The 27427-nt window shown below is 35.0% G+C and overlaps 1 protein-coding gene and 1 non-coding gene across 2 annotated transcripts in view; both read right to left on the bottom strand.

The window, feature by feature from the left end:
• LOC143639946 (nuclear factor 1 B-type-like) overlaps window positions 1–27427 on the bottom strand; it is a 120839-nt gene that overhangs the window by 74496 nt on the left and 18916 nt on the right. The window contains exon 7 of the mRNA XM_077107969.1: window positions 18302–18355. Coding sequence (XP_076964084.1) covers window positions 18302–18355 — 54 coding nt within the window. The remainder of the gene's footprint in view (window positions 1–18301; window positions 18356–27427) is intronic.
• Trnaa-ugc (transfer RNA alanine (anticodon UGC)) lies at window positions 1095–1167 on the bottom strand. The gene has a single exon. It is a non-coding gene; the product is annotated as a tRNA-Ala (tRNA).

The following is a 27427-nucleotide window of genomic DNA, read 5'->3' on the forward strand; positions in this document are numbered from 1 at the left end:
CCTAAATAGAGCATGCTACAGGGACACTGCTACATCGATGTTCATAGCAGCACAATTCACAATAGCAAGACTGTGGAACCAACCTAGATGCCCTTCAATAGACGAATGGATAAAAAAAATGTGGCATTTATACACAATGGAGTATTACTCTGCATTAAGAAATGACAAAATCATAGAATTTGGAGGGAAATGGATGGCATTAGAGCAGATTATGCTAAGTGAAGCCAGCCAATCCCTAAAAAACAAATGTCAAATGTCTTCTTTGATATAAGGAGAGTAACTAAGAACAGAGTAGGAACGAAGAGCATGAGAAGAAGATTAACATTAAACAGGGATGAGAGGTGGGAGGGAAAGGGAGGGAGAAGGGAAATTGCATGGAAATGGAAAGAGACCCTCAGGGTTATACAAAATTACATACAAGAGGTAGTGAGGGGAAAGGGAAAAATAATACAAGGGGGAGATATGAACTGAAGTAGAGGGGGTAGAGAGAGAAGAGGGGAGAGGAGGGGAGGGGAGGGGGATAGTAAAGGATAGGAAAGGCAGCAGAATACAACAGACACTAGTATGACAATATATAAATCAATGGAAGTGTAAATGATGTGATTCTGCAATTTGTATATGGGGTAAAAATGGGAGTTCATAACCCACTTGAATCAAAGTGTGAAATATGATATATCAAGAACTATGTAATGTTTTGAACAACCAACAATAAAAAAAAGAAAAAAAAAAAGAAATAATTTAAAATAAATTACAATGAATCATTATTAATAGAGTACAATTAACAAAAAAATATAAATCATAAACCCTATATGAACAAAATAATATTGAGAAAAAGTATATAATCCAAAAATTATAAAATATAAGAAACTAGATAAAAATATAATCATCAGTGGGAATTAGTAATCAGAATTTTTCATCTCTCTTAGAATTGAACATAACTATTAGGAAAAGGCTAACTTTATCTCATGAAAATATAAATTAAATTTTATTAATATGCTCCTGAAATTTATTTTATTTTTTATAATGATTATTTTTATATTTACATTTATTTGCTTTGATCAGTAATATATAGATAGTTTTGTTTTGGTGTTTTTTGGTGGTGCTGGGGATTAAACCCAGGTCCTTGTGCATGCAAGGCAAGCACTCTACCAACTAAGCTATACCCCCAGCCCTGCTCCTGGAATTAAAAAAAAAAAAGATCAAATCCTTGTCCAAAGAGACAACTTCAACAAATTCTTAAAAATAGAGACTTTTCAAGACCATATTGTTTCATCTTTAGCAAATAAAAATAAAAGTAAGTAAGTGACAAAATGTAAATAAAATAAGTATTCTGAACCACCTGGAAATCAAGAAAATAAACAAACCAAAGAGAACCCCAAAATAGAAATTACAATCTAGACAGCAATGAAAAAGACAAAAGAAAATAATTATTTATCAAGAAAGAACAGCAACATAATCCAAGAAAAATTAAAAGAATTAAAGATTAAAGCTGAAATTAACAGGTTAGAAAGAGAAATATTTAAAGTAATACATAAAACAACAACAAAAAAATTCTCTGAAAAGACCAGCAAAACAGAAAAATAAAATCATTTCCAAGGCTGATTGAGAAAAAAAAAAAAAAAAAAGAGGCATGCACCACTACACCCAGCCTTATGTACAAAAAATACAAGCCCAAGAACAGAAAGGAGACAGAAGTGACCAAATACATTAACAAGGTAGAGGATAACACATACAACTTATTGACCACAACTTTGAAAAGTGAAATGGCAATCACTTAGTCAAATGAAAGTAACCAAAACTGCAAAGAAGTGGAAAACTTGAAATAGACCAATTACCTTGGTGCAGTGGTTCCCAAAATTTGTTCAACACTGGAACCACCTGGGGTTTTGAAACCAATTTATGCTTAGCTTCCAACCCTGGCTATTCCAATTTAATTGCTCAGGCGTGAGACCTGGACATGAGGACTTTTTAAAAGTTCCCCCAAGTGATTCAAATGTGCAGCAAAGTTTGGGAACCACTGTCCTAGCAATGAATCAAACTGTAGTATCAAAAAGCATTGGCATAAACCAGAAGCTTATTACAAATGCAGAAGGATAGGTACCACCCAGCTCCAGGAATCAGAGTCTGAAATTTAATAAGACCTGCAGAAGATTCTCAGGTACTTGTGTGTGTGTGTTGGGGGAAAGGGTACTGGGGACTAAATCCAGGAATACACTGAGTCATATCCTCGGCCCTTTTTATTTTTTATTTTGAGATAGAGTCTCACTAAATTGCCAAGGCAGCCCTTGAACTTGCTATGGTCCTGCATCAACCTCTTAAATTGCTAAGATTACAGGCTTGCACCACTACACCCAGCCTTATGTACTTTAAAATGTGACAAACCTGGAACAGAAAGGTGATTAAAGAACAGCACCAGATGGATTCACAGCTGGATTTTATCTATCTTTAAATTCCAATGCAATTTAAACCGTCTCAGGCCCTTAAAAATTATGACAAGCTTCATGAATAAGAAAACTTGTACAAGCGTTTCTGGAGACAGCAAAATTTGAATCCCTAAACTTGTAACCTACTTCATCAAAACAAAACAAGCAACCACCCAGCCAACAAGAGATTAAACACAGGGGCTGGGGATGTGGCTCAAGTGGTAGCGCGCTCGCCTGGCATGCGTGCGGCCCGGGTTCGATTCTCAGCACCGCGTACAAACAAAAGATGTTGTGTCCGCCTATAACTAAAAAATAAATATCAAAAATTTCTCTCTCCTCTCTCACTCTCTCTTAAAAAAAAAAGAGATTAAACACACGTATAAATGCAACTTCAAGAACACTAAACAAAATATCATCAAATTGAATATAGTGTTGCTATCAAAAGAATAACATATTATTATCATTATGGTTTATTCCAAAGAAAGAATACAGTTTACTATCAAAAAAACATATCCTTGTGATAGAGAAAAAAGTCCGTGACCCACAAAAGAATGCTGAAAATGTACTTGACGGTTTACCTAATAACTAATAACTAATTAACTAATAACTAATCTAAGCAAAAACAGAAATAAAATCAAAAGACTTCAGCAAAATCCAACATCGAATTATTTTTAAAAGAGGACATAAGTGTGGCATTCCTAGGCTCCCAACCTCCTTCTACCGACTCCTCCTATTTTAAGTTTTTAAGAATGTAATCCGGAAAGAAGTCAGTCACAAAAAGACAAATATCATATGATTTCACTTATACAAGATACCTAGAGCAGTCACACAGATAACAACAAAGTAGAATGGTGGCGGCCAGGAGCAGGGGAGAAGGGGCTGTTGCCTAACCTATGGCACAATGCTGTGCATATCTTTGACACTACTGAATTGTGCACTTCCCAAAGGTTAAGATGCTGGACTTCATGTGTATTTTAAAACAAAAGTTAATAAGTGTAATCTGACATTGGCATTTACGTCTATAATCTTACTTATAAAAATTATTGAGGCATTACTCTCAGCTTGTTACTATTCTCATGGTTAATCTGTATGCGTACCTGTGGGTATATATTTATAGTTATACTTTCCTGTTCCTATTTTATTTTAAATTTTGGGTTATTACCTTGTCAGCTGGAATAGATTCTCAAAACTATTACCAAAAAAAATTGCTTTTTGAGACAATTAATAATAAAGAAAATATCTCTATTGCTTTTGACTCTAGGTAAAACTCCAGTACAAAAATAGAATTTTTCTTTGTTTAAATCATAATTCTAAGTATTCTCAGACAGTTTTTTAGTTTCTTTTATTTATTTATTTATTTGGTACTGGAGATTGAACCCAGGGGCACTTAACCATTGAGTCATATGCCTAGACTTTTTTTAATTTTTATTTTATTTTGAGACAGGCTCTTGATAACTTGCTAAGGCCGGCTTTGAACTTACAATCCTCCTGCCTCAGCCTCTTGAGCTAGTGGGATTAAAGGCCTCACTATATAACTTACTTTTTGTCTAGGATGATTAGAAAATTATTCTTCTTCTTCTATGAAATATAAATACTTCAACAGAATATATTTAGCTACACGTCTCTCTTTGTTATTGTGGGCTGGATATAGTTAGGTCTTGTCATCTGCATATTTAGATTATTTTTAGCTCATAAGAATTTTCTTCATATGCCTTTGATTCTGTTTCTCTCCTAAATACTCTGATTTCTCTACAAAAACCTCGTAACAACACTGAATTTTCTAAGCTACCATAACCTTTTTCTCATTCATTTAACTTCTTTATTTCCTATGCTCTGGGGGCAAATATCTTAAGTTTGTTCTCTATAGCAATGATTATTTCCACAATATCAGTTCTATTTCTTTCTTCACCAATGGAGACTTTAATCATACAAAAACAATTTTAGTTTTCCTAGTATTTTTCCTTTTCTCACATGGTACCATGTTCATTGAAGACATTATCTTTTGGGTTCATTTTAAGTCCTTTTTTCTGAATAAACAAATTATTTTCTCTGAAATTTTCTTCTAGTTCTTCACTGTTAAAGATATATTTTTCTGGATTTTGACAATGTACCCTTTTATTGTTTGGTATTTTCTCACCAAAGCATATTGATGTTTTGTTTTTTTTTTTTTTTTTGGTTTTTTGTTTGTTTGTTTTTGGTACTGAAGATTGAACCCAGGGGTTGCTTTATCTCTGAGCAATATCCCCAGACCTCACTAAGTTGCATGGGCTGGCCTCTGCCTTTCAAGTCACTGGAATTATAGTGATATGCCATCATGCCTGGTATTGTTTTCTTTTTACCTTATCCAGATTTATGGTTTGGGGTCAGAAAAGTATATAGTATTCCCTTAGCTACATAAGTCAAGTACATAACACAGAATGAGAATATGACTACACAACTGGCAGAACTGATCTGAACTCTTGTCTGACCACTTAGTAGCTTTGCACAAGTTACTTGACTTGTGCAAAGCTACTACAATTTTTGAAGACAAAAATTGTAATAGTAATGTCTATCATTTATTGAGTGTTTATTACATAACAGACTCTGCACTAAGTGCTTCAAATTCTAATTCAGCTAAAAATCCAGATTTGCCCCTTTCTTATTAATGACTTTGAATAAATGATTAAATTCTAACTTCCTAATAATATTGATTTCATAGATTTGAGATGAAGACTTAATAAGAAAGTACATTAAAGTGTTTATGATTCAATAAATGATTATTGATCATGGCAGTAATGTAATCCTATGATGAGTCACGGTTGATAACACAGCTCCTAACAAATTCTAATGATTGACTGTCCTTTATTAATGAGATCCCACTATAAAGAGGTGGGCTCTTCTCTTCACCCCACCACTTAAATAAGTAAGATTCTACCATGATTATGCATGAAAACACTAACCTTCAAGCTAGTGTTTCAAATGGACCTTGTCTACCAAGGTAAGGTGTCAGAGTATAAATTAAGGAGGCTGTGTCTGGAGGAATTACATTAGGGCACAGAACCAGCTGCTAGCCTTCCTGCACTCCTCCTCACCCTGTCCCCATTTTCCATCTCCTAATCCTGTTGTTCTCTGGCCTTAAAGCCTTTTAAAATTGAAACCGAAATCTTGTACCTAGAAGAGGACAGTAGAGTAGAATCAAACCTATCTGTTTACATTTTCACAGGGAACTAACCCCATTATCTTTCATGAGACAGAAGATGAGGAAAACACCAATTTTTAAATTCTATCTAAATATACTGGCTATATGGTTTCAAGATAAACCTCCAAGACTATAGCAAAAGGTTATCCTCAGTCCAGGTCTACTGTGATCAGAAACATTTTTAAAACGTTTTTAAATATTTTACATATCTTCATGGAAATTTAAGTTGAAAAAGTTGTTAGAAACTAAATTGTGGTTAGGCCCAAAATGTGAACTTTATATTTGATAGCTAAGAATAATTATTTTGCTATATACCTAAAAAGACCTAACTTTAAGTCTTACTATTCTTTTGTTTTGGTTTGACCCATAGTCTCACTACTCTTAATCAAAATTATTAGCTTGCCTTTTTTTTTTTAAGAATTGGAAAAAATTTCTAAAATTTATAAGAAAATATAAGACTTTAGAAAACAGCTTTCAAAACTTATGAGGTTATAGTTATCAAGAAGACACTTCAGTATTAACAAAAGAGATATATAAAGACATGGACTAGAAATAGGCAGATGTATGTGGCTACTGATATTTGCTAAAAGTAGTTCAGCAATTCTATGAAGAAAAAAAAAAAGCCTTTGCAACAAATGGTACAAGATCGGCTGGATATCTGCATGAAAAAAATAAAGTGAACATCAACCCTTACTTCACACACCATGTGGTACATCCATATGATGAAATATTACTCAACCATAGAAAGAAATAAACTGTTGATACAAAGCATCCACATGAATCAATTTCAAAGTAATTAAGCTGAACTAAAGAAGCCAGGCAGAAATGAATATATGATGTGATCCCACTTATATAAAATTAATCTATAGTGATAGAAAGTAGATCAGTAGTCATCTGAAGATGGGGGTAGAAAAAGGGATGGAATCCAAAGCAGTCAGAGAAAACTTAGGGATTGGTGGAAAAGTCATCTTGATGGTAGTGATAGTTTCATGGGTATACACATGTCAAAACTTGTATATGCAATTTATTGCATACAATTATACATCAGTAAAGTCAATTTTTTTTCATCTCCTTCAGCAAATGGTGTATAATGGTCGCCAAATTCTCAGAAAGTGGTAATATTTCCACATCATGAAAAGAATCACAACTGAATCAGCAACATTAAGTGTAATCGGGAAAATTCTGAAATTAACTACTCTCTGTGTCTTTTGCACCTTCAAGAAAGTTATGTAACTAGGTTGCTCATTCATGACCGTGTAAACTCTAGCAATGCTACAGTGCACTACTTATGGATTAGTAAACAAAAGCACAAAACTAGCAAACAAGACTTCTCTGTAATTCATCAGATTGGGAGAAAAGAAACCAGATCTGCTTGAGCCTGGATTCTAAATGAGAAAATATATTAGAACACTACAATTCTCTATCAGATCCCCCACACAAACATCATCATCAGATCACACTGCACAAGATTAGGAGTTTATAAAAGTCTCCTAAGTTTTCCTATGTGGGCTGCAGTTTGCGTACAGAACAGAAGAAGATCGCTGTAACTATCTCCACAGAAGTATCTGCGTTCTCTGGCCTGGCCCAGGTTCTGAGTATGAAACTGTTTCCTGTACTACACAAATAGGTTATTTATTTAGTCTATTACTGGCCTAAGGCTCCACTTCATAAATCTTGAACACTGCTAAGTCTTGTCTCCAACCAGGCATTAGATGCCATAGATGTTAGGTTTATAAAAAGAATAAAACCCTCACCCTAAGGTGTTAAGAATTCACTCAGGGGAAAAGACATATAAATAGTGATGAAGTACTGCACTAAGTGCTAATGTCATAAAACTGAAGTGTAGAGAGAGCCTGAAGACATGTCACCATGGCAAGAGGGCTCAGGTATTTTAGATGGAAATTACATGAGCAGAGAAGGCACAAGGCGAAGGTTAAGGCCAAATACATGGTCCATGGGTATGCTCAATGACATCACAATGATAACAAGTTAGTATTAAACTAGAGTGGGGACCTTGGACACATATTAGGAGAAAATGAAATAATCAGAATTGCACTTAATAGAGATCACTACAGATCTGTAATGGTATATCAAAGAGAGAATTCAGTAATCTTTGACTGAAGGCAAAAATAGCAGCTATGGAGATTAGGATGTTATTAAAATGACCTAGGTGAGCTAATTAAAGGGACATAGTGTAAATGTTTGCTTGAAAAATAATTGTACAGCAAGTTTCAGCACCAATTATCTTCTTTTAAAAATATTTTACCTTCCTCTTTTTAATTATGAACAACCACATCAGTGACCTGAGATTCTGTATTCATTCATTCTTCTGCTCCGCTGTTTACATGTTTTCTCTCAAAAGCTCAAAGGTACTCCTTTCTTCCCCTATCAACATATGGAAGGTAACACAATTCACCTGGGTCATACCTGGACTCCACTAGGATATATTAAGCATAAAATAGAAGAATGTTTTATTATATCATATCGCAACAAAAATGATCATTTTCTTTTCCTTCCTTATTTAGAAGATACTGTTCTGCTTAGAAAGTTCAATTCAGAAAACAACAGTATAAATGTCAATTTTTAAACTAAATATTCACTGAATTTAAAACACATACACACATACACACATACACACACACACCACAAAATAAATAATGGAGCCTGCACCTTACAACTCAGCATACCACTGTTTATTTCATGTCATTAACAAGTGCATGTGATGATTTTAATGATGAAAATATCAAGTCTGAAAGTTGAATGGCTTTCCTGTCCTCCTCCTGAATACTGCAGGGACATGGACATGCTCAAGACATAGAGTGTGGAGTAGGGAGGGGACTCTCTAGTGGGACCAAGAACTTGAAGATGGTTCAGCAACACAATCATTAAAACAGGAGTTTGACCCTAGTTTTATTGTATAAAATAAAAATGGAAAAGGTCAAGGTCCCTGAAGAGCAGCACTTAAGTCAATAATACTTGCAATGACTTCAAAAACCAAAACCTGCCAAATTCTTCTGTTCTTCTACATCAATGACATTAAGCAAAACCTACTACGAATTTTTTTTAAGTTGGTAAGAGTAAAATTACCACACAAAAGTGCTTAAATTATTTGACATGGTGATGCCCTTAGAGTTACATAAAAAGAAAAGGGAAGAGGGCTGGGGATGTGGCTCAAGCGGTAGCGCCTGTCATGCGTGCGGCCCGGGTTCAATCCTCAGCACCACATACAAACAAAGATGTTGTGTCCACCAAAAACTAAAAAATAAATATTAAAATTCTCTCTCTCTCACTCTCTCTTTTAAAAAAAAGAAAAAGGAAGAGTTTCATGGATTTGCTTAGTATCTTTAAATCCCATTCTTCAATGCTGAGGTTAAAAAAAAAATTTAAAGCTCAGGTATCTAGTTACATATCTAAATAATATTTTCAACTGCTTGCAATGTATTATTATAATGTTGATCCCTCTTTCTAATAATTCAAGTGGGGGGGGGTGGTATACAACTGCCTTGTACAGGATAGTGAGTTTAGCAGGCTAAACCTCTGCTGAGCCCAGTGACATTCACTGTTCTGGAGAAAGTCCACCATATTTATGATACAAGATTCTAGCTTTCCAACTGTGAGAAGGAAACTGATTTGCATTCTTAATTTGTAGCTGTATGTTGTACTGAAAAAGCAGGTCTTGAAAATATGGGGGGAGAATTCAAATTGAGAGGAAACATTAAATGCAGACCCTCCTTATAAAAGGAATATGAACTACTTGGGTAAAAGAGCAATCACTAAAATATTGCCCAGAGGAGTAGATACAGACAAAACCTCGCTAAGGAGTATTCATGACTTTTCACATGGGGATTCTGACCCTTCCCATGGGGAATCTAGTCATGCAACAAAGAAAGAAAAATGTGTTACAGCAATATCTTTTAAAATTTAACAAATTACAATATATTTACATACAAGCCATCTTGGAAGTTTTCTGAAAGTAGGTGTGATATAAATTAATTGCTTACATCAATATATTAAAATTTCATTTGGGTGATGCATGCACATGCTTGTAATCTCAGCAAACTGGGAGGCTGAAGCAGGAGGATCACAAACTCTAGACCACCCTCAGCAACTAAGGGAAACCCTATCTGAAAATAAAAAGTAAAATAGGATGGTAGTGCATACCGTGGTACAGAGCACTTCAATTCCCAGTACTGAAAAAATTTTTTTTATTTTAAATTTGAACTCCATGTTACATTGTGACATCACTTAAGATACCACAAAACTTTAAAATGCAGTTATAAATTTAAGAAAAGCAAAACCTTGAATAACTAACTCTGGCTCATGAACTAGTTAGTCCTTCCATCATAGCACTGTGAAAGGACAGTTTGTTTTACTGTATTCAAATTGTACTATAACCAAGTACTATATCAAGTCATTCCCTAATCTATACAAATGCAGAGAACTTGACACTTGAGAAAATATAGCAGAGAGGGAAGATTGGGGCTGCTGAATTTCAGCAACTGCAATAATGAAATGGAGGAACGCTTCTTCACCAGTGATCTAACCCACATCCTCGGAAACCCTCAATTTAGCATTCTCCAAGCTCATCCCCACTGAGGCACAGGTCACTTATGATTTGCCTCCATCATCTCCTTTGTTGCTGTCTGCTGCCCCTTTTCCTGGTAGCTGTAGACACTGTGTCCACCCCCAGGGACTCGAGTATGCCACCCACACTGGTCTCTCTGGAGACGCAGACTTGGTCCTCTGGAACATCTCAACACAAAGGTTTCTCTTCAGAGCAGTGGGGGTTTTAAACATGTTCCATGCAAAAACAAGTCAAAATTTCTCATTTTATCAAGAGGCAATGTTCTACAAAGAATTATATTATTTGTCCAGGTTGGGGAAGCAGAGCAAGGGGAAGAGTACTAATCATGTATTAGAATTACTGACATGACTTTTTACCTATGCAAAAGTTCATTTTAACCTACATTTTCTGATAACTAATTAGGATCTTGCACAAGTCACTTAACCCCTTTGCCTTGTTTTTATAAGTGAGGAAGTTGAACTGGCAATCTATAAGCACTTACATCTGATATTTCCTTAAACAATGTTTCTGAGAATACTTCATATAAAAAATGATATTGATTATAGTAGTAATTTAGTCATCTAAAATTATCTGCGGGAGGTGACATGTGTAAACAAAGATTTACAATATAAGCAGTAAACATAATAGAAGCAGTGACATGTAGTCCTACACAGGGCTATCCAACAGATACACAGAACACTTTGGTTTTTGAGAGGTGGGATGGATTCAAGAGAACTTTCAAAGTGTTCAAAGTGAAGAAACAGGAAGAAAGAGGCTCCTGAGAACGCAACCATGAGCCAGTCTAATGGAAGGTATTTGGGTAGATTCTGGTGGCTCCAAGGAAAGAAAGCCAAGTCTGAGAGAAAAATAAATAGATTTAACTTTGGAAATGTTAAATGTGAGTTACCCGTAAGACTACTAAGAAAACATGCCTGAAAAGTAGTTGGGAACACAGGTTCAACACATTAGGAGACAGATCTGTTCCAAAGATATTCATTTGGGGGAAAATACAAATATATACTTTTAAAAATCACAGGAGGTACTGAAGAAACATAGAGGATTAAAGAAGAATCTGGTTAAGAAAAAGAAAGAAGTCATCAGAAGCAACTAAAAAACCCCAAAGATTTCTGGATTAACAGGGGAGGTACCATTTTCAAAAGCAAGGGGTAAGTTTTAAACAGAATATGGTCAACTAAATCAATAAATACTCAAGAATACAGAAGTCAGAACACAATGGAAGGAGTCACTGGACTCCATGTATAATGTGAATTTAAAGAGAATCATTCAATGGGGACTTAGAAGCCCAGCAGCAGGAGAAATCAAGTTGAAATTTCAGTGTTTCATGCCATTTCATGAAAGGAAGAGAGATGAGACACTGGTTGAAGGAGTTTGTTTGAATAAGGTTATCAACAGAAAAAGAGGTAAGTGGAGGCACTAAGAAGAGTAAAGTACAGACCGAAGTTTCAATGGGGACAGAAAAGTTGGTCGTTTTAGAAAGTAGGCCCACCATGGAGAGGCAAGTGGAAACAATATTTATACAATGTTAATGCAAGGGTCTACAGATAGTTAAATGCCCGGGGAAAGTATCCTATAAAGATGCATTTGTACTCTTTCTCATGTCAATATCAAAAGCTATGTAACAAAAAGTCATTCTACTATTCCTTGATGCCTAAAGAAATGCAACAAAATTTACTATCTAAAAATTACAATTCTACTCCATCACGAGCTTGAAAACACCTGTGAGTTTATTGTTTGCTTTTGCCACCTTTTCAAAATCTCTAACTGTTCTAGACTAACCTCCTCAAATCTAGCCTATCACCTTATCTTGCCCTGTAACTTTACTATGCCATCTTAAGTCTTTAGAAAGTGCAGTATAAAAACTCAACACATTTGGTTCCACATGAAATGATACCTTCTACAGGAAGCCTTTTTGATCAACCCATCTGGAAAAAAAAGTGAGATAAAAAACTTCACTTTTATCAAACACCTGCAATTTTCCAGATATATGCCCCTCTTTGCCCCTCACAGCTCGAGTGGATATGATGGATTGCACTGAATTTTGGAGAAGTTGGCTAACTTGCTCATTCTCCTCATGGCCACTGTAAAAGATGGGGCCGTGGTTCAGGGGAAAATGGAGTTCCAAAGTTCATACTCTTTCTATTCTACCACACTCCCTCCAAAGGTGGGAAACAAGTTTCATGACTATGAACTCCCATGACATTTGAATAGCAGCACTAAGTTATATTTATCTCCTTCATATAAATATAGTAGTGCATGTGTTTACAGACAAAAAAGCTTGGGAAGAGTGAGGTTCACATGTAACTCACTTTGAAAAAGATCTTTCACAACATCTAATCTAATGTCATGAATGTAACAGATGCTCAGCAAATATCTACTAAATGAAAAATTTACCTATGGACAGCTCTTTCTGAGTTGTTTATGGTTTGTGGTATGAGATGGTGTATATTCCCAGCTTCCCAAGGCAAATGTCTATTTCTGCTCCTAATTTTGAGTTGACTCAATCCATATGCTCATTGCCTGGAATGCAATATTTCATTCTAATTCTGAACTCAGTAACCAGGAGGCAATTAATATTAATTTGTTGTCTGGTAGAATAGGTGATTTAAGAAATAGAGGGAAATCTCTCAGGACCTTACAGGTTATATCTAAGTTTGGGGGGGGGACTTTTTCTTCAAATTAAATATTATAAGTAATTAGGGTAGATCTACAGTAGAGGCTAGACATGATGCCATCTGCTATACAGACTAATCTTTGAAGAATGGGTTATATATAAGCACTCAGAACTTACCCTGCAAAAAATAAGTAGCTGAGGGCTATTATGTACCCTTCTGGCTTTTTAAGACTAATTTGTGAATAAAACCCTCCCTCATCATCTCCTCCTATCTTGGGAATCCTATCCTAAATTTGAACACTTAAGGATTTCATTGAATGTGATGTCTCCAAACAAGTAAAAAGATAAAAAAGAAAAATGTTTCTGCAACGAAATCTATTAAGAAAAAGCCCTTTGATTTTTTGATTGGCACAGACTTCATTCTTAAATTACTTAAAAGCTTTACTTACAAAGTCAAGTCTTAACTGCTGTTTACCAATCCTTTCAATGTCTTTCTATTTACACTTTTTATGAATAGAAAGCCTGTTTATAGTTTGTTGTGTATTGTCTAGTGCCAAAGTTTAAAATTACTTCTCAGTATCATTAAATAGTACATTTTCTCCCATTTAAAAAAAAAAACTTGATTCTGATAGATATAATAAATGAGGACATGAAAAGAAATAGACATAAACTCATTAAGAAGTTAATTGGATATGATTCTTGAAAATTAGTGTAAACCTCCTTTTTTCTTAAAACTTGAAACACAATATTCTAAGATAAAACATGCTATATGAGGGATTACACAAATTTATCTGCCTTTGTATGCAAATAGCTAAGAAAAATGTTGTATTATTTCAGTAACAATTAAAGTTCTAAGATTTGAAAACATAAAATGAAAAGTTAGGAAATATGGGTCCTAGTGATACCAATAGATGACAGCTACTACTGAGATGCTAAGCTAGTGTTTGTTCTCTCTCTCTCTCTCTCTCTCTCTCTCTCTCTCTCTCTCTCTCTCTCTCTCTCTTAACTTGGGATTGACCCAGAGGCACTTTACCACTGAGCCACATTCCCAGTTCTATTTATTTATTTATTTTTGAATTTTGAATGAGAGTCTTGTTAAGTTGCTTAAGCTGATCTTGAATTTAGGACCCTCCTGCCTCAGTCTCAGACTCCCCTCTCACTGGGATTACAGGCATTCACCACCATGCCTGCCTGAGCTGTTTCCTTAATAATTATTTAGTTGATTTTTTATGAGTTTCATGATGCCCTTCTGTAGGCTTCAATTTCAGTATCTATAAAATAAAGATGGGGAGAGACTGAGTTCAAAATTTTTATGATTTAAAAAATTTGTTAAGTTCAAGACAAAAATATTGTTATAGTTAATAGGATCCATCTTGTTTAATTTGTTCCGTTATTTACTTAGTCCTGTCCTTGTTCCAGAGAGTATATTTTAGATACACTCAATATGTGGTCCTAATGGCACTCAGAAATTTTACCAAACTACATGCAAATGCCAAAACACAGAAAGCACATGTACCCTACAAAAAGGAAAAGTAATATATTAAATCCATGTCATCCCAGGTAAGAAAATTCTTGTTAATGAAACTTGAAGTACTTCAAAAATTTACATCATAAAATTTTCAAAAACTGCTTTAGGATTCAACATTTCTTTACTATATTACCAATCAAGAGAGAGTTCCCCACAAAACTATGGCCTTTCTAGTTTCATCTTGGAACTGACTTAGGCAAAAAATACAACCTCTATACCAACCATTTCAGCATTAAGCAAATTATCCAGTTTGGGAAATCTAGAAGATCACAGCCCAAGGAATGTTGAAACACAAAATAATAAAGCAAGTCAGAGCTAATTTTAAAAGATTACAACCCAGTCAATCACACATTTCCTAAATGTAGCGGTGGAGTTTGAATTACTGAAAATAAAATTACATCTGAGTCCATGTTCCAAAGTTAAGAGTTTACCCTTGTTTAGTCCATGATAGTTGGGAGAGCACTCTTGTAGTTTTATTGTTTAGGAAGGATTAGCTTAATATTAAAAAATAAGTAAATGAATTCAGACACATAATTTCTGGCTCTGTTATAAGCACAGGGAGAAGTGCATCATTAAAAAGATGAAGTGGCCTAGTGCTTTTGAGCAAAATAACTATTCCATGTCCTTGGGTGCCATCAGACTTCTAGAGTACTTTGGCTCTAAAAAGATAATGGTGCCCATGCTTGCCATCTAACAAAGAATAAAAAGGAAGCATTAAGTCATAGATGGTTTAATGAAATACCATAAAGAGTATTTACTTGTTTTATAAATAACAAATACCAAAAATACTACTTAAATGATTTTAAAATAACAAATATCAATATTTCACCTCCCCAAAATGTATTGATTTTATTTGCTTGCACGAAAATACTAATTCCAATTGAGAAAACACAAGTTAAAACTAAAGGTCTATTGGGCTGGGGTTGTAGCCCAGTGGTAGAGCACTTGCTTGCCTTGCATGCATGAGGCCCTGGGTTCTTTCCTCAGCACCATATAAAAATAAATAAATAAAAATAAAGACATTATGTCCAGCTACACCTAAAAAAATATAAAAAAAGACTAAAGTTCTATCGACAGAGATTCAAACTACAATACGAAGAACTTCAGGGTCACCCTTCAGAAGTTCTCAGCAAGGAATGAGCCTGCAAGTCAGACAGCCAGGTCTGCTGCTGAAGAAAAGCCAAAGGGGAGCAGGGCTATGTGTGGGTATACAGCTGCAAGCATTTGCACTCATAGGATGACTGAATGGGATTCCACCTTCATGTCAATAGTCAGGAACAGATTTCAAAGAGCCCATATCTCCAGAAGGACTTGGATTTTTGCTCTCTCTTCCCAAGCTGTTGGGAAATAAACACAGGAATAGATGGTAGCAATTTCCATGGGCTGCACATCTCCCAGCAGAAATCTACCAGGGATAAGAAAGTGTGGGTAATCAAGGTGATGTTTTTCAGAGGCTAACTTCTCTTTGCTATAACACTGAAAGCAGCAAAGTGATTTGTCTATTTCATTGCTTATGCAGTGGATTAAATTTTCCCCATAAATGGATTGTGCCTTCTCAAGACACTGAATCTCAACTTTGGAGATTTCACATTTCAGCCAAATTAGAAGATGAAAAAGAGCCTCCTAAAGATAAATTATGCTCCAAAACACCTAAGACGCTTATATGTATGAAAGGAGCTTTAAATACTAATAATTTAATCCCAACTGACTACAAAACAAAAACCTTAATAAGCTCTAATTTTTTTTCTACTTGAAATTAGAAAATAAAAATAATCTATATTCCTAGTGGCTTGATTTATTTCTAGGTACTACAAAACAAACTTGTTTTCATTGAAATTTCCTTAATAAGCTCTAGGTTAAGTTCACAATCTAATGATACTCAAAGCATGTCAAAATGATGGAATGCTTCTGAATGATCAAAGAAAATTCTAATTATGTTCTATTTAATTTTGGTTGTATGTGTATTTGACAGTTGCATAATATAGTTTTCAAAAGTTTTATTTCTTAGGAAAATTCAACATGGGAAAAAAATCAGAGGTGTTGTACCATAATTATTTCTGTTTGCCATATTGCATAAAAACAGAAAAATTAAGAGATCTACATTGAATACAGCAAAGGAAAAATTTAACCAAGCTTCTGGACAAAGATTGAAAAACTAAATTTTGTCATTGTGTAACTATACAAAGGTTATTCATCCAGCTCAAGTAGAGAACATTTTTAGGTGCACATAATTCCTTCTGTACATGTTCAAAATGCATTTCAACAATAACTGCTTTATTAATTTCAATCAAGCTGCCATTCAAATGCAAAGAACATATCCTTTGTTTGCTCTGGCTTATAATACTTATCAACTCTTTTTCTACCAAAGCTATTTCCCTCTCATTCTTTGTAAGATGAGTAAGGAGGCTTTTGAAAAATATTTAGATACAATTTACTTTCACTCAAAAAAAAATAGTCAACTAAAAAGAGAAATCTTTGAAAAATTAAGAGACATTTTAAGTTAATAAAATTTTCTCAACTTTGGAACATTTCTAACAATATAAACAATTTGCCTTTTTGGAAAAAAATAATTGAATAATCTTCCATTTACACAAAAAACAAAATAAATTTAACTGGTATTTACATTTAGAATTGTTCAGTTTTTTGTTATGTTTTGCTCTTAATAGCCAATTTGTGGATAAAGAAATATCAACTTAATATACCTTTTAAATATGTATTTAATTAGAATTTTTGTCTTTGAACTACATACCACTCTTGATATACATTATGATTTCGTCTAAAATAGTAAGTTAACTTTTACTTGGGACAAAAAAAATGCCTTTCAAGTGAAAATAAAGAACAAAATAGAAGCAAGACTCAGAAAAAAAATAATTTTTTTTCGACTTTATATTTTTACTTGTATATCCATTTGCAGTATCTTTCTAATATCATTTTAAGAGAATACTGATCTAATACGTTTTCGTGCAATTTTGGGATTCTTTAGATATTTGAATTTCATATTAGCCAAGTATTGTGACGTGGAAAATCAAATAATGAAGGATTAAAACTAAGTCTGCCTGAGGAAACAAACTTACATTTATGATTTTCTGTAATCTTTGTGGCTTATTTTTGAGAGAAGTGATAGATGAGATTATCTGAGGAGGTGGGAGGCAGGTGTGTAGACTGCTTTCCATTGTCTTGTGTTTTGTTTTGTTTTCATTAGTTTATTCTTAAAGCATTTATTTTTTACCAAAAGTTATAGGTGTGATTAAAATTCTTAAAATAGTGAAAAAAAAAAACAGAAATCCTTCACTGCACTAGTTTTATATTATTTTCTCAGGAGAAAAAACACTGCCTATAAATGAAAAGTAAATGCTATATATTCCGATTTTACAGCAACAAAAACCATGAAGATGGTCAAGTTATAAAAACCCATTTTCAGATCTGGAACAGCTTCTGAAAATAGAGGGTATTTGGCATACCTTGTACTAAAGGAAAAAATCCTACTTTCATTATTTCCTGATTCTAGGAACCCAATAAAAACCTTATGGAATAAAAATCCTTGCAAAAATCTTTTGGTGAAAACATAACCAACCACCACCACCAATAAAGTAATGAAAACTGATGAATATAATAAGCATAGAGAAAATTTTACTTTTTATCCTGAGTATTAAAAAAAAGATTAAAAGGTTTTTTGGCTTTTCAAACAGTAATGATTTTTAGTACCTAAAAGGTACACAACTAAAATATACACATGTTCACTTTTAAAGAAATACGAACAAAAATTAAAACATTGGTGATTAGGTAAATACTCATGACGCCAATATAGAAGTATTTGCCATTGCAAAGGGCTTAAACACAATCACATCTTGTCCCAATCATACCTGCCTGCCAGAATAAAATAGGCAGCTGACTAATTATGGGGTGTTTATCTATACAGTGGTACCTTTGTTCTCCAACAATGTCAGATTGCAAACGTCCTGGAACACATATTTACCTGGAGGATTCTTGGCAGGATCATTGTGGCTTGGACTTCCTGATTGTCCAGAATCTGTAAAGAAATCACAGAAAATGTTTTCTTTTTAATGTGTTTTGAAAGAATTTCACAATCCTCAGAAGGACTTAAAAAAAAAAAGGTACAACAATGAAACTGAGTGTTTAAATAAAGTATCCTTTCCCAAGCCTTTTGATAGCAATGTTTTATTCATCTAACCAGATGAATGTCTACACATATTTCTACATCAAAAGAAAAAAAATCAAGTATTAATCCATAATATTCTTGGGATAGAGCAAGGCGTTTCTGAAACAAAAGATCTGGCTACAAAGCAACTAAAGATGTTTTGAAGGTTAGGCAAATATCAAGGTCAGTCAGTGGAAATATGAAATAAAGCAGATACATTCCCTTAAAAATGCAATCTGAGTATAATTAAACATGCTTTTTAAAACCCAAAAAAATATGTTTTTATTCAAAGAGTAAAATACACAGAAATGAGAGCCTGCTTTTCCAGGATTTCATACGCATGTACACATATCCACTCCAATAATCCCCCAACCTACTGGAACTAGGCCCAGAGTTGTCTACATCCCATAATAGCAATCAATTTGCAAACACCAGGAAAAGCATAAATTACTAGGTAGAAACCAACATGCCTTTGTGGAGAGCAAATTATTGGATCAATTTAATTTCCATCTGTGATAGATGGACAGATTTTTCAGATAAGGAGGAAGAGATCGATGTAGTTTATCTGAATTCACTATTCCACATTATCCCTCATGGATGCTACAGAAAGGAACCTGGAGGATATACAACTGTTAGACAGCATGCCTTCCCTGGCTGATCTCACACTGAAGTGTTTTGCTCACCCTTTTGCCTCTGTGTCCCTAGAGCATTTATCTGTAGCATTTGCCCTGTGTTATTATACCTTACTTGCAGGTTGCTTTGTAATCTTCTTTCATTGGTTCTAGTATTTAACTTTCGTCTCCCCTACCAAATTGCATGCTCCTAAGCAGAGGCAAAGATTCTGCCTACTTCTTTTGTGTCTTTCTCAGTATGCTATTCGTGGCTGTGAGTGTACTAGGCTTGTAGTTCAGTAACAGAAGAATAGATGGCTCAAACTCAGCAGTCTTCCTTGCTTGCCTAGGAAAGGCAATCTCGAATTAGATAGTACATTTCACCAAAATATGATAGGTGGGGCACAGAAGACTGCTCTGTCATTGACTTCCATATAGTAACAAGTGTCTTCCCTTAAACCTTGTCATTATACTTAAGCCAAGAAAGGTATTTCATCTTGGTTAAGCTGAAATGTCAGATGCTGGGTTTTTTTGTTTGTTTGCTTGTTTTGTTTTTCCTTTAATCAGGGTTACTCTGTTCCTCCAGGTAAGTGATTAGCACACTGCAACTGCTACTTCTACTATTAATGCAAGAACATCCTGCTGGTTCCTTCCCCAGTATCAAACTTGGTTATTTACTTCAGCCCATTGCTACATACCTGGTAGCTTAGATTTAAGCCTGGAAGCAGAATTTTACCCTTCATCCCATTTCCTTGTCTTTTAGCTTTTCCCATCCAAAACAGATTTTGTGAAATCTTAGCAAACATATTTAGTGATTTCCACATTGTCCTCCAACTAGTTCCTGATTTCAGGAAATGGAAGTATGGAAGTATGGAAATAAAGAATTGAAAAGAACCACTCTTGCATTCCATGCTCTGACTACAGTCTCCTTCAGACTGGTGCTCTTGAAAAATCTCACCTCTCATCTCCCATGAATTCTTCTATTAGTTTTTCTGGAATTGAGCTCCAGAGAGCAACCTTTCCTTTAAATATTAGACATCTTCCAGGCTCAGAGTACAATCATTACATGAAAATAACAACCTATACTATTTTGCTACAATCTTGTCTATTTTTGCCCTGATTTCCTCTGATGGATTCCTTTCAGCATTTATACTACATTACAATTCAATTTTTCAAGTGATTGTAACATGGAGACGAGTTCTTAGCAATGCATTGCATACCCACTGTCCAGACCCTCAACTGTTAATTTTTCTCTCTACAGCTACCTCACATTTATGAAAGTCTAGATATGCATAACTAGATATGACACAACATAAGGTACGTTAAAATTGTTATCTTAGGCAAGCTGCAACAGCTGTCTTAATTCAGGAGTTAAGTACATGAGCTTTATTATGTTCAGTTGTATCAATGACAAAGTGGCACCATATAACTTTCCCACTATCTGTGGCTAAAGTTTGGGTCCAGTAGAATAAAGAATGAAAGTCTCTTCCATTCCTAAGAAAGTATTCAGTTAACACAATGGCATCCCCTATTACCACAACATCCTATTTGGGATTTTTTTTTCTTTAAATTACTTTGTGTTCCCATTTCCAACTGCAGGCCAAATTCAATTGAACAAATAGACTTACAAAGAAAGGGAAGGGAAGGGAGAAAAAGACCCACAAGTATTTGAGAGAAAACTGAGTGGACCCTAAATTTGAGTCACACATTGCTTTCTGTAACAATTCCACTTTCTAAAATGATCTGGTGTTTACTAAAGCGCAATGACAGGTTCTCTTTCATACTCCAAAGCCTGTGCCTCTTATGAAGCCAAATAGCATATATTGTGTCCCCAAAACACAGAAGAGGACCCCTATGCAAGTAAATACAGAACACTTAATTTTCAGACAGCAAATTCTGAAATTATTTAAAATCTACTGTTAACTCTTATGTCACCTTATATTGGTCACTTAATTCCAACTGCTGGAAAAGGAAGTAACCAGGGAGTCGCAGTTGGCAGAGAAACCAAAATGAACTGTTATTGTGGTTGACTTCAGAGAAGGAATTATTCAGACCACATCTAAAACCCTCCAATTCACCACCTAGGTCAAATTACTCTATACTCAAAGGTTTTATTTAACCACTTCCACCACTTTGCTCAAGTTTCCCCACCGTGTGTGTGTGTGTGTGTGTGTGTGTGTGTGCGCGCGCGCGCGCGCGTGCGTGCATGGGTGCGTTTAGCATGCTGGAGTGAATCCTGGCTCTGTTCCTCATAGTTGTGTGACCCTGTACAGAATTACAAAGATCTCCGATCTCTTGGAGCCTTGCATTCTGATCTTGAAAACTGCAATCCTACTGCCTACTTCAGATCACTGCAAAGATCACGACATATCATGCATCAAACCCTGGTCCACACCAGTCCTACATAATCAACAAATGAAAGACACTATTAAACATGAAGCCACATTTTAAAGAAGGATTAGAATTTTTAATGGACTAACTCTCAGGAAGAAGAAGAGAAAAGATATACAAATATTTTGTGTCCAGTCCAGTGGTAGCATCTAAAAACGTCTGTGGATCTACTGAACATGGAGACATGTTTGCCCGCCTGGGATTCTATGTAAGAGGGTTAGGCCCATGCTTCCCACCCCTGCTTCTCTGTTTCTTTCTCTCTCTCTCTCTCTGTCTTTCTTTTGGAGATGGGATTCACCATGTGGCCACCAACTTTTGGGCTCAAGTGACCCTCCTGCCTCAACCTCCTGAGTAGCAGGCACCAAAAGTGCACACCACAGCACTCTGTTCTCTTTATTGTTTACAAGTGTGAATTTAAACATGAAGTTATTCTTTTAGGAAAAGAAGACAATGAATGAAGAGAGTTCTAAAATTCAATCAACTCCTCCCTCTGCCAGGTTAAAGATTCTCCAAGAATCTGGAACTGTTCACACCCCTGAAAACTCTTATAACTTTTCTTCAGTCCTTTTTAAAAAGCAGTCAATCTTTTATGGCTATTCTAATGTCTTAGCTTTACCCAAGGAGTGCTTAGGCTTTCCTAATGAATCAGTTTTATGGAAAACCCTGGGATACCAAAATGACCTAAATGGCCAGGGTCATATGCATTTCCCCTCTCTGAGCCACCTGCTCAGACACACTGCTGTTTGAGTGGTCATGATGAAATCTTGAAATGACCCAAAGCCAAATGATCCTGCAGTTCCTGGGAACTTCACCTTCCCTCCCTTTACCAGTGCATTCTAAACCTGTTTCAGAATTGGGGGGAAAAAAAAACTTTTAGCTATTCTCTCTACCTAAGCAGAAAATTAATTATAATTATTGTCATTGAACTCTATACACAACTTGATGTGTTTTAGAGAGGCTGATTCTAACTCAAATGTAGCTTAGATTCTCTCTGCTAAACAAAGAAAATCCTAATGTTTTCCAATTAGCCTGGCAGAAGTCAAAAAAGATAATATAATAAATATAAGATAATGGTGTATAAGTAATGGTGTATAAAATGTTACTAAACACTAACCTTCTGGTGTGAATAAAATGCAACTCTCTGAGGTAAGTAGATCATCAAAATTGGAAAATATTTCATTAATGTAGATATCAATTAAAAGAGAAATCATGAGATATATGGAGCACTGTCTATATCCAAATGCTTAGTACTGTGTGACACACACTCCTTTTTTCCATTGTGCTTATAATTTTCCTTTGGTTTATAATAATGGTCTTTTGAAGTATTGTTTTATAAAATAATATAGATCATATGCCTTCTAGAAGTTTAAAAATGACCCAATGAGATAGGAATGTACAAATTAGAAAATCCTAGGGAAAGGTAGATCAGTGGGTACTAGGTTATGGTAAGATAGGAGTAGGAAGCCCTGGTATGCTATTGCTCAATAGGATTATTATAGACATCAATAGTGTTCTATATATGTCAGAAAGCTAGAAGAAACTGTTTTGAATGTTTTCAACAGAAAGAAATGATACATGTTTGAGAAAGTCAACCTGATTAAAACATTATAAAAGATATATCTATATTGAGATATCACATGGTGCCCCATAAATATGTATAATTTATTATTTGTTTATAAGTTAACAAGTAATTTAAATTGAAAAAAACAAAAACACTGTGATACAAAGGAGTATATATCCAGAAGAAAAAATTGACTCTTCTTGGTAAGGGTGGGCAAGAATACATCATAAAAGATATCAGATGGAAGTCACCCTAGAAGTGAGGTCTTGAAAAATAACATGATCTCCCAACCTAGTACATATTTCACTCTGCCACCAAGGCAATGTTTATAAAACCCCAAACTGATTAGGCTAAATCCCTGCTTAAAAAAAAAAAAAAACACTTCACATGGATTCCAAACACCCACAGAAAGAACTCCAGTTTTTTTAATGTGTCACTAAAGGTAACTTGATCTGGCCCCACCAACCCCTGAGTCACACTTTAGCCTTCAGAACCCTTGAGTGTACCAGCACTCATGCCTCAGGGTCTTGCACAGAATGCCTCTAACTGCTTTTTTTCCCCCTCCCTTAAGTCTTCATATGAAGGTCATCCCTTTTTTGGCTTCTGAACTCCATAATGGCAGAGATGCTGCGCTATTTAGTCTTTTAGCCTTAAGTTTGGGGATAAGGCCTTGTCACATTTGGTAAAGCCAAATAAAAACAACTGGTCTGTAAACTACAGATATATGCACAAAGAAGAAAGACTAGGTATGCCACTCAGCACAAAAACAACATTAGAAGTCATACAGATAAACCTTTTGTGGTAAGGAAAAGGAACAGATGCGCGCTTCCCAGGCCTGAGTGTTCCGGGCTAATGTAAGGGCTGGTACTGCTTCCCTTCTTCCCAATGTATATTTAAATAATGAAAAAAAAAAAGAAATGAAGAATGAAATTGGAGTGAGGGTATGAGATAAACTATTCTGCATCAGGGATCAATTTTTGCTCTCCTGCAGAGTAAGGAGGTGTTTACTGGGGTATCAGGAAGAAGGTCCCCAATTTGCACAGAGGCAGCCAAGAAGTTTTAATGACCTACATTATATAGACTACTTTTCTATTCCTGAGTGAAACTTATCACAGGGGCTCATTTTATTCTCTGACACCATGACTTAAGTACCAACAGGAAAACCAAATTTGAGAAACACGATTTTAATTTACAATTATTTGGGTGCAAAGAAGGGACTGAACAAGGCAAATTGTCAAGTCCCTTCTAACTCTAAAATTATATGATTCTAGAACAATATAGCTTTTATATCAAGGGATATCAGAAGAGTAAATGAAACCCAACCGGTAACCTGTTAACCTACAGATAGCCTCTTGCTAGAATTAAAATTAGTCATCATGTCATAAAGAGCCCTTTGTCATATTCCTTTGCCTTAAGCAGGTGAAGAAATAGCCCATTGTCAACTAAAGAATACCAGGAGATTTTTTTTTAAGGGTTAGAACAGTCTGCTTCTTTCTCTCTAAAACATTATTAATTGCTAACATACTAGAATTGTATATTTGTGCAAATTCAATACATAGCATGCCAAAAAGAATCACTTAAGAAAGAAAAGTCAAGATATAAAAAGCAAAAACTTGAAGGATGGGATACAAATGCACGCACTTTATACTAGGGAAACAGAAAAGACAAAAACATGTACTGTTTAAAGATGGGGAGAGAATGCTTCTCCTTGGGCAGGTCTTCCTCCTTCACCCCGCACCCTCCTCCCCACAGCACTGTGTCTTGCTCTTGGCAGTTCCCTGAGTGTCAGGACTGATTTCCCTGGGATTTCTAGTGAGTGAGCTTTATATAATCACAATTACTATTACATAATTTGCCATGTTTTTTTCTTTCCAATACAGTGACAACACTATTTCAGTTTTAATGAAGAGCTGGTTTATCAACTGGGGTGACACAAAATTATAGTTTTACAGTATTTATTTTAAATGTTTATTAAAATAACACAAAGATACATGGGAAAACCAGGTAAGTGCCCTCTTGTCTTTCATTAAGTGTGTGGGAAATGCTCACTGATTCTTTCCCCTTATCTCCCTGTCTCTCTCCTGCTTCTCTCTACTCTTGTCTCTTATTGGGAGTTCATGTCATTGCAAAACTTGGTTAACAATCTATATGTGGGAAGCATGAACTTTATTACTTGCTAATGGAGTCCTTGACATGTTTTTGCTGCATTTGTATCCCCCCCCTTAAGCTCAATTGTGAGCAAGAAGAGAAATCAAACTTCTTTAAATACTCTTGGCAGAACCAAAATAATATTTGGGAAATATGGCTTTCCACATATTTTGAATGATGCCTTTCAATCTATTTTACTTCATGTCTGAAGGCTTGTACCTTCAGTTACCCTTTCTATTGGTTAACAATGACTTTTAAATATATGATTTAGCAAAACTCAGTTTTAAAATAACTTATTCTGTTGAGAATCCTTACAGATAAAGTAATTTCATTAACCAAAGGAAAATATAGAACAAAAGAGTCAATATGTAATATATCCTATTCCTTATCCATATATATTCCACTAGTTCCCTTATTAAACTTTCTTTAAAGAGTCACTTTTGCTTTACAGGAAGATTAGATTCCAAATTTCATATCCCAAGGATTAAAATAAGGATTTGTTTGGGCTCAAGACTGAAATTTGCCCATAGGGAATTAATTAAAAAATAAAAAATTTTAAAAAAGACTACTGAAATTTAAGGGAAAAAAATGACAAATGGGTATGAGAGCCAATTATGCCCACAACAGGGGACTACTGACCAGAGCAAACAGGAATACACCTGAGGAAAAGTGTCACCCTGCTGACATCCAAGAGCAGAGAGTTGCAGTACTTCATCAACTAGCACCAAGACCAACAAATGAAGTCTAGGATGGTCGAATCTGAGCTTCCTGCCCTAAGACTAAGTCAATGACCATTTACTGATCCAGGGATTGAGTGAACCAAAGGTCAAAATCAGGATCACCTACACTTCTTGCTTGCATCGCTTTTAACCTATAGAATACAAAGACACCACACTGGTCATTGTCAAGATTGCTAACTTTCTACAGTGTGTTTTCAATTAAGTAAATAAAATGTGGTAATTAAATCAAGATTGCATAATATGTTTTTGATTTGTAATCTCATTTAAATTAATTAACTGACTCAATTCTTGTTTAGCTTTTAAACTGGCCTAGTTAGGGAAAGAGTCCCTGGGAGCAAATCCAGTTTTCTATCTTTAAAAGCAAGGCAAAGCAATCTGGCATACTTAAAAAAAATTAAATGCACCAGCATAATATAAATACAGAGGCAAGGGTGTTAAAGTAGGGGAGGGAGGAGTTTTATGGCATGATTTTGACTAAAAAAATAGTTCTCACACTAGAGAGAAATAAACTAAAACATTATTTATTCAAAACATTTCTTTTCCAATTTTATAAAGATTGCATGTTTGTTGGAAGCAAAACATTTCCAGCTGTATTTTAAGTTTCTGAAGAGAGTTGTAAGATTTATAATCTTTCATAAATGCTGCCCATATCTCATAATATTAGATGAACACGCCACTGCGTACTTTAAGGAACGATTTGCCAATGCAGTTTGCCACATGAAAATAATGAAGTCCTTTCCAAAACCTGGCCAGATCCAGTAGGAAAAGATGAGATGATTGTTCTGTCTTTTCCATCTGGGAGACATTTTGAATTTCAACTATAACTATGTAATATACTTTCCCCCGACCCTTGGAAACCAAGAAACCTGCATTTTATAGCAATGTATGTAGTGCAAAGCAAAAGTTGGTGAGACAGGAATCTTGAAATGCAAACCAGAATGTCATCAGATTCAAAAACATAATTATGGGAGGAAACTGAAAAATCAATGCAGAATTTCAACATAAATGAAAGGCAATGTTTATGATCCTATTAGTCCTAATGCTTCTCTTAAGAAGAAAGAATGGAAAAATAAATGCTGTTTTACCTCCAAAGTCCTCAACAGCTATTTTAACACCATTTAGCACACTGACCCATGTAGCTGCTTTGTTTTGTCCCACACACTCCTGTGCACACATGGCCCTTCTATGCTATGTCATTTCATGTATTTTCCCCAAACTTAATATAATACTATATATGTAGGTTAAACCCAGATACTTTCTAATACTTCATTCTAATACTTTCTAATACTTCATTCGCCATCTTTACTTCTCAAGAGCAGGGTATGTTCTCTCCAAACTGACTGGAGAGTCTGAGCTCCTGGGTCCCATTCATTAACTACCAGCCTCTTATCCTAAGGAAACTCTTTGATGACTGAGTCTGTTTTTCTCTTGCCCAGTTACTTAAAACTGGATAAGAAAAAAGGTAAAGTTTTAGTCTTAATCATTTCCAAAT

Source organism: Callospermophilus lateralis, unplaced genomic scaffold (assembly GCF_048772815.1).
Source record: "Callospermophilus lateralis isolate mCalLat2 unplaced genomic scaffold, mCalLat2.hap1 Scaffold_101, whole genome shotgun sequence".
Classification (NCBI taxonomy): Eukaryota; Metazoa; Chordata; class Mammalia; order Rodentia; family Sciuridae; genus Callospermophilus; species Callospermophilus lateralis.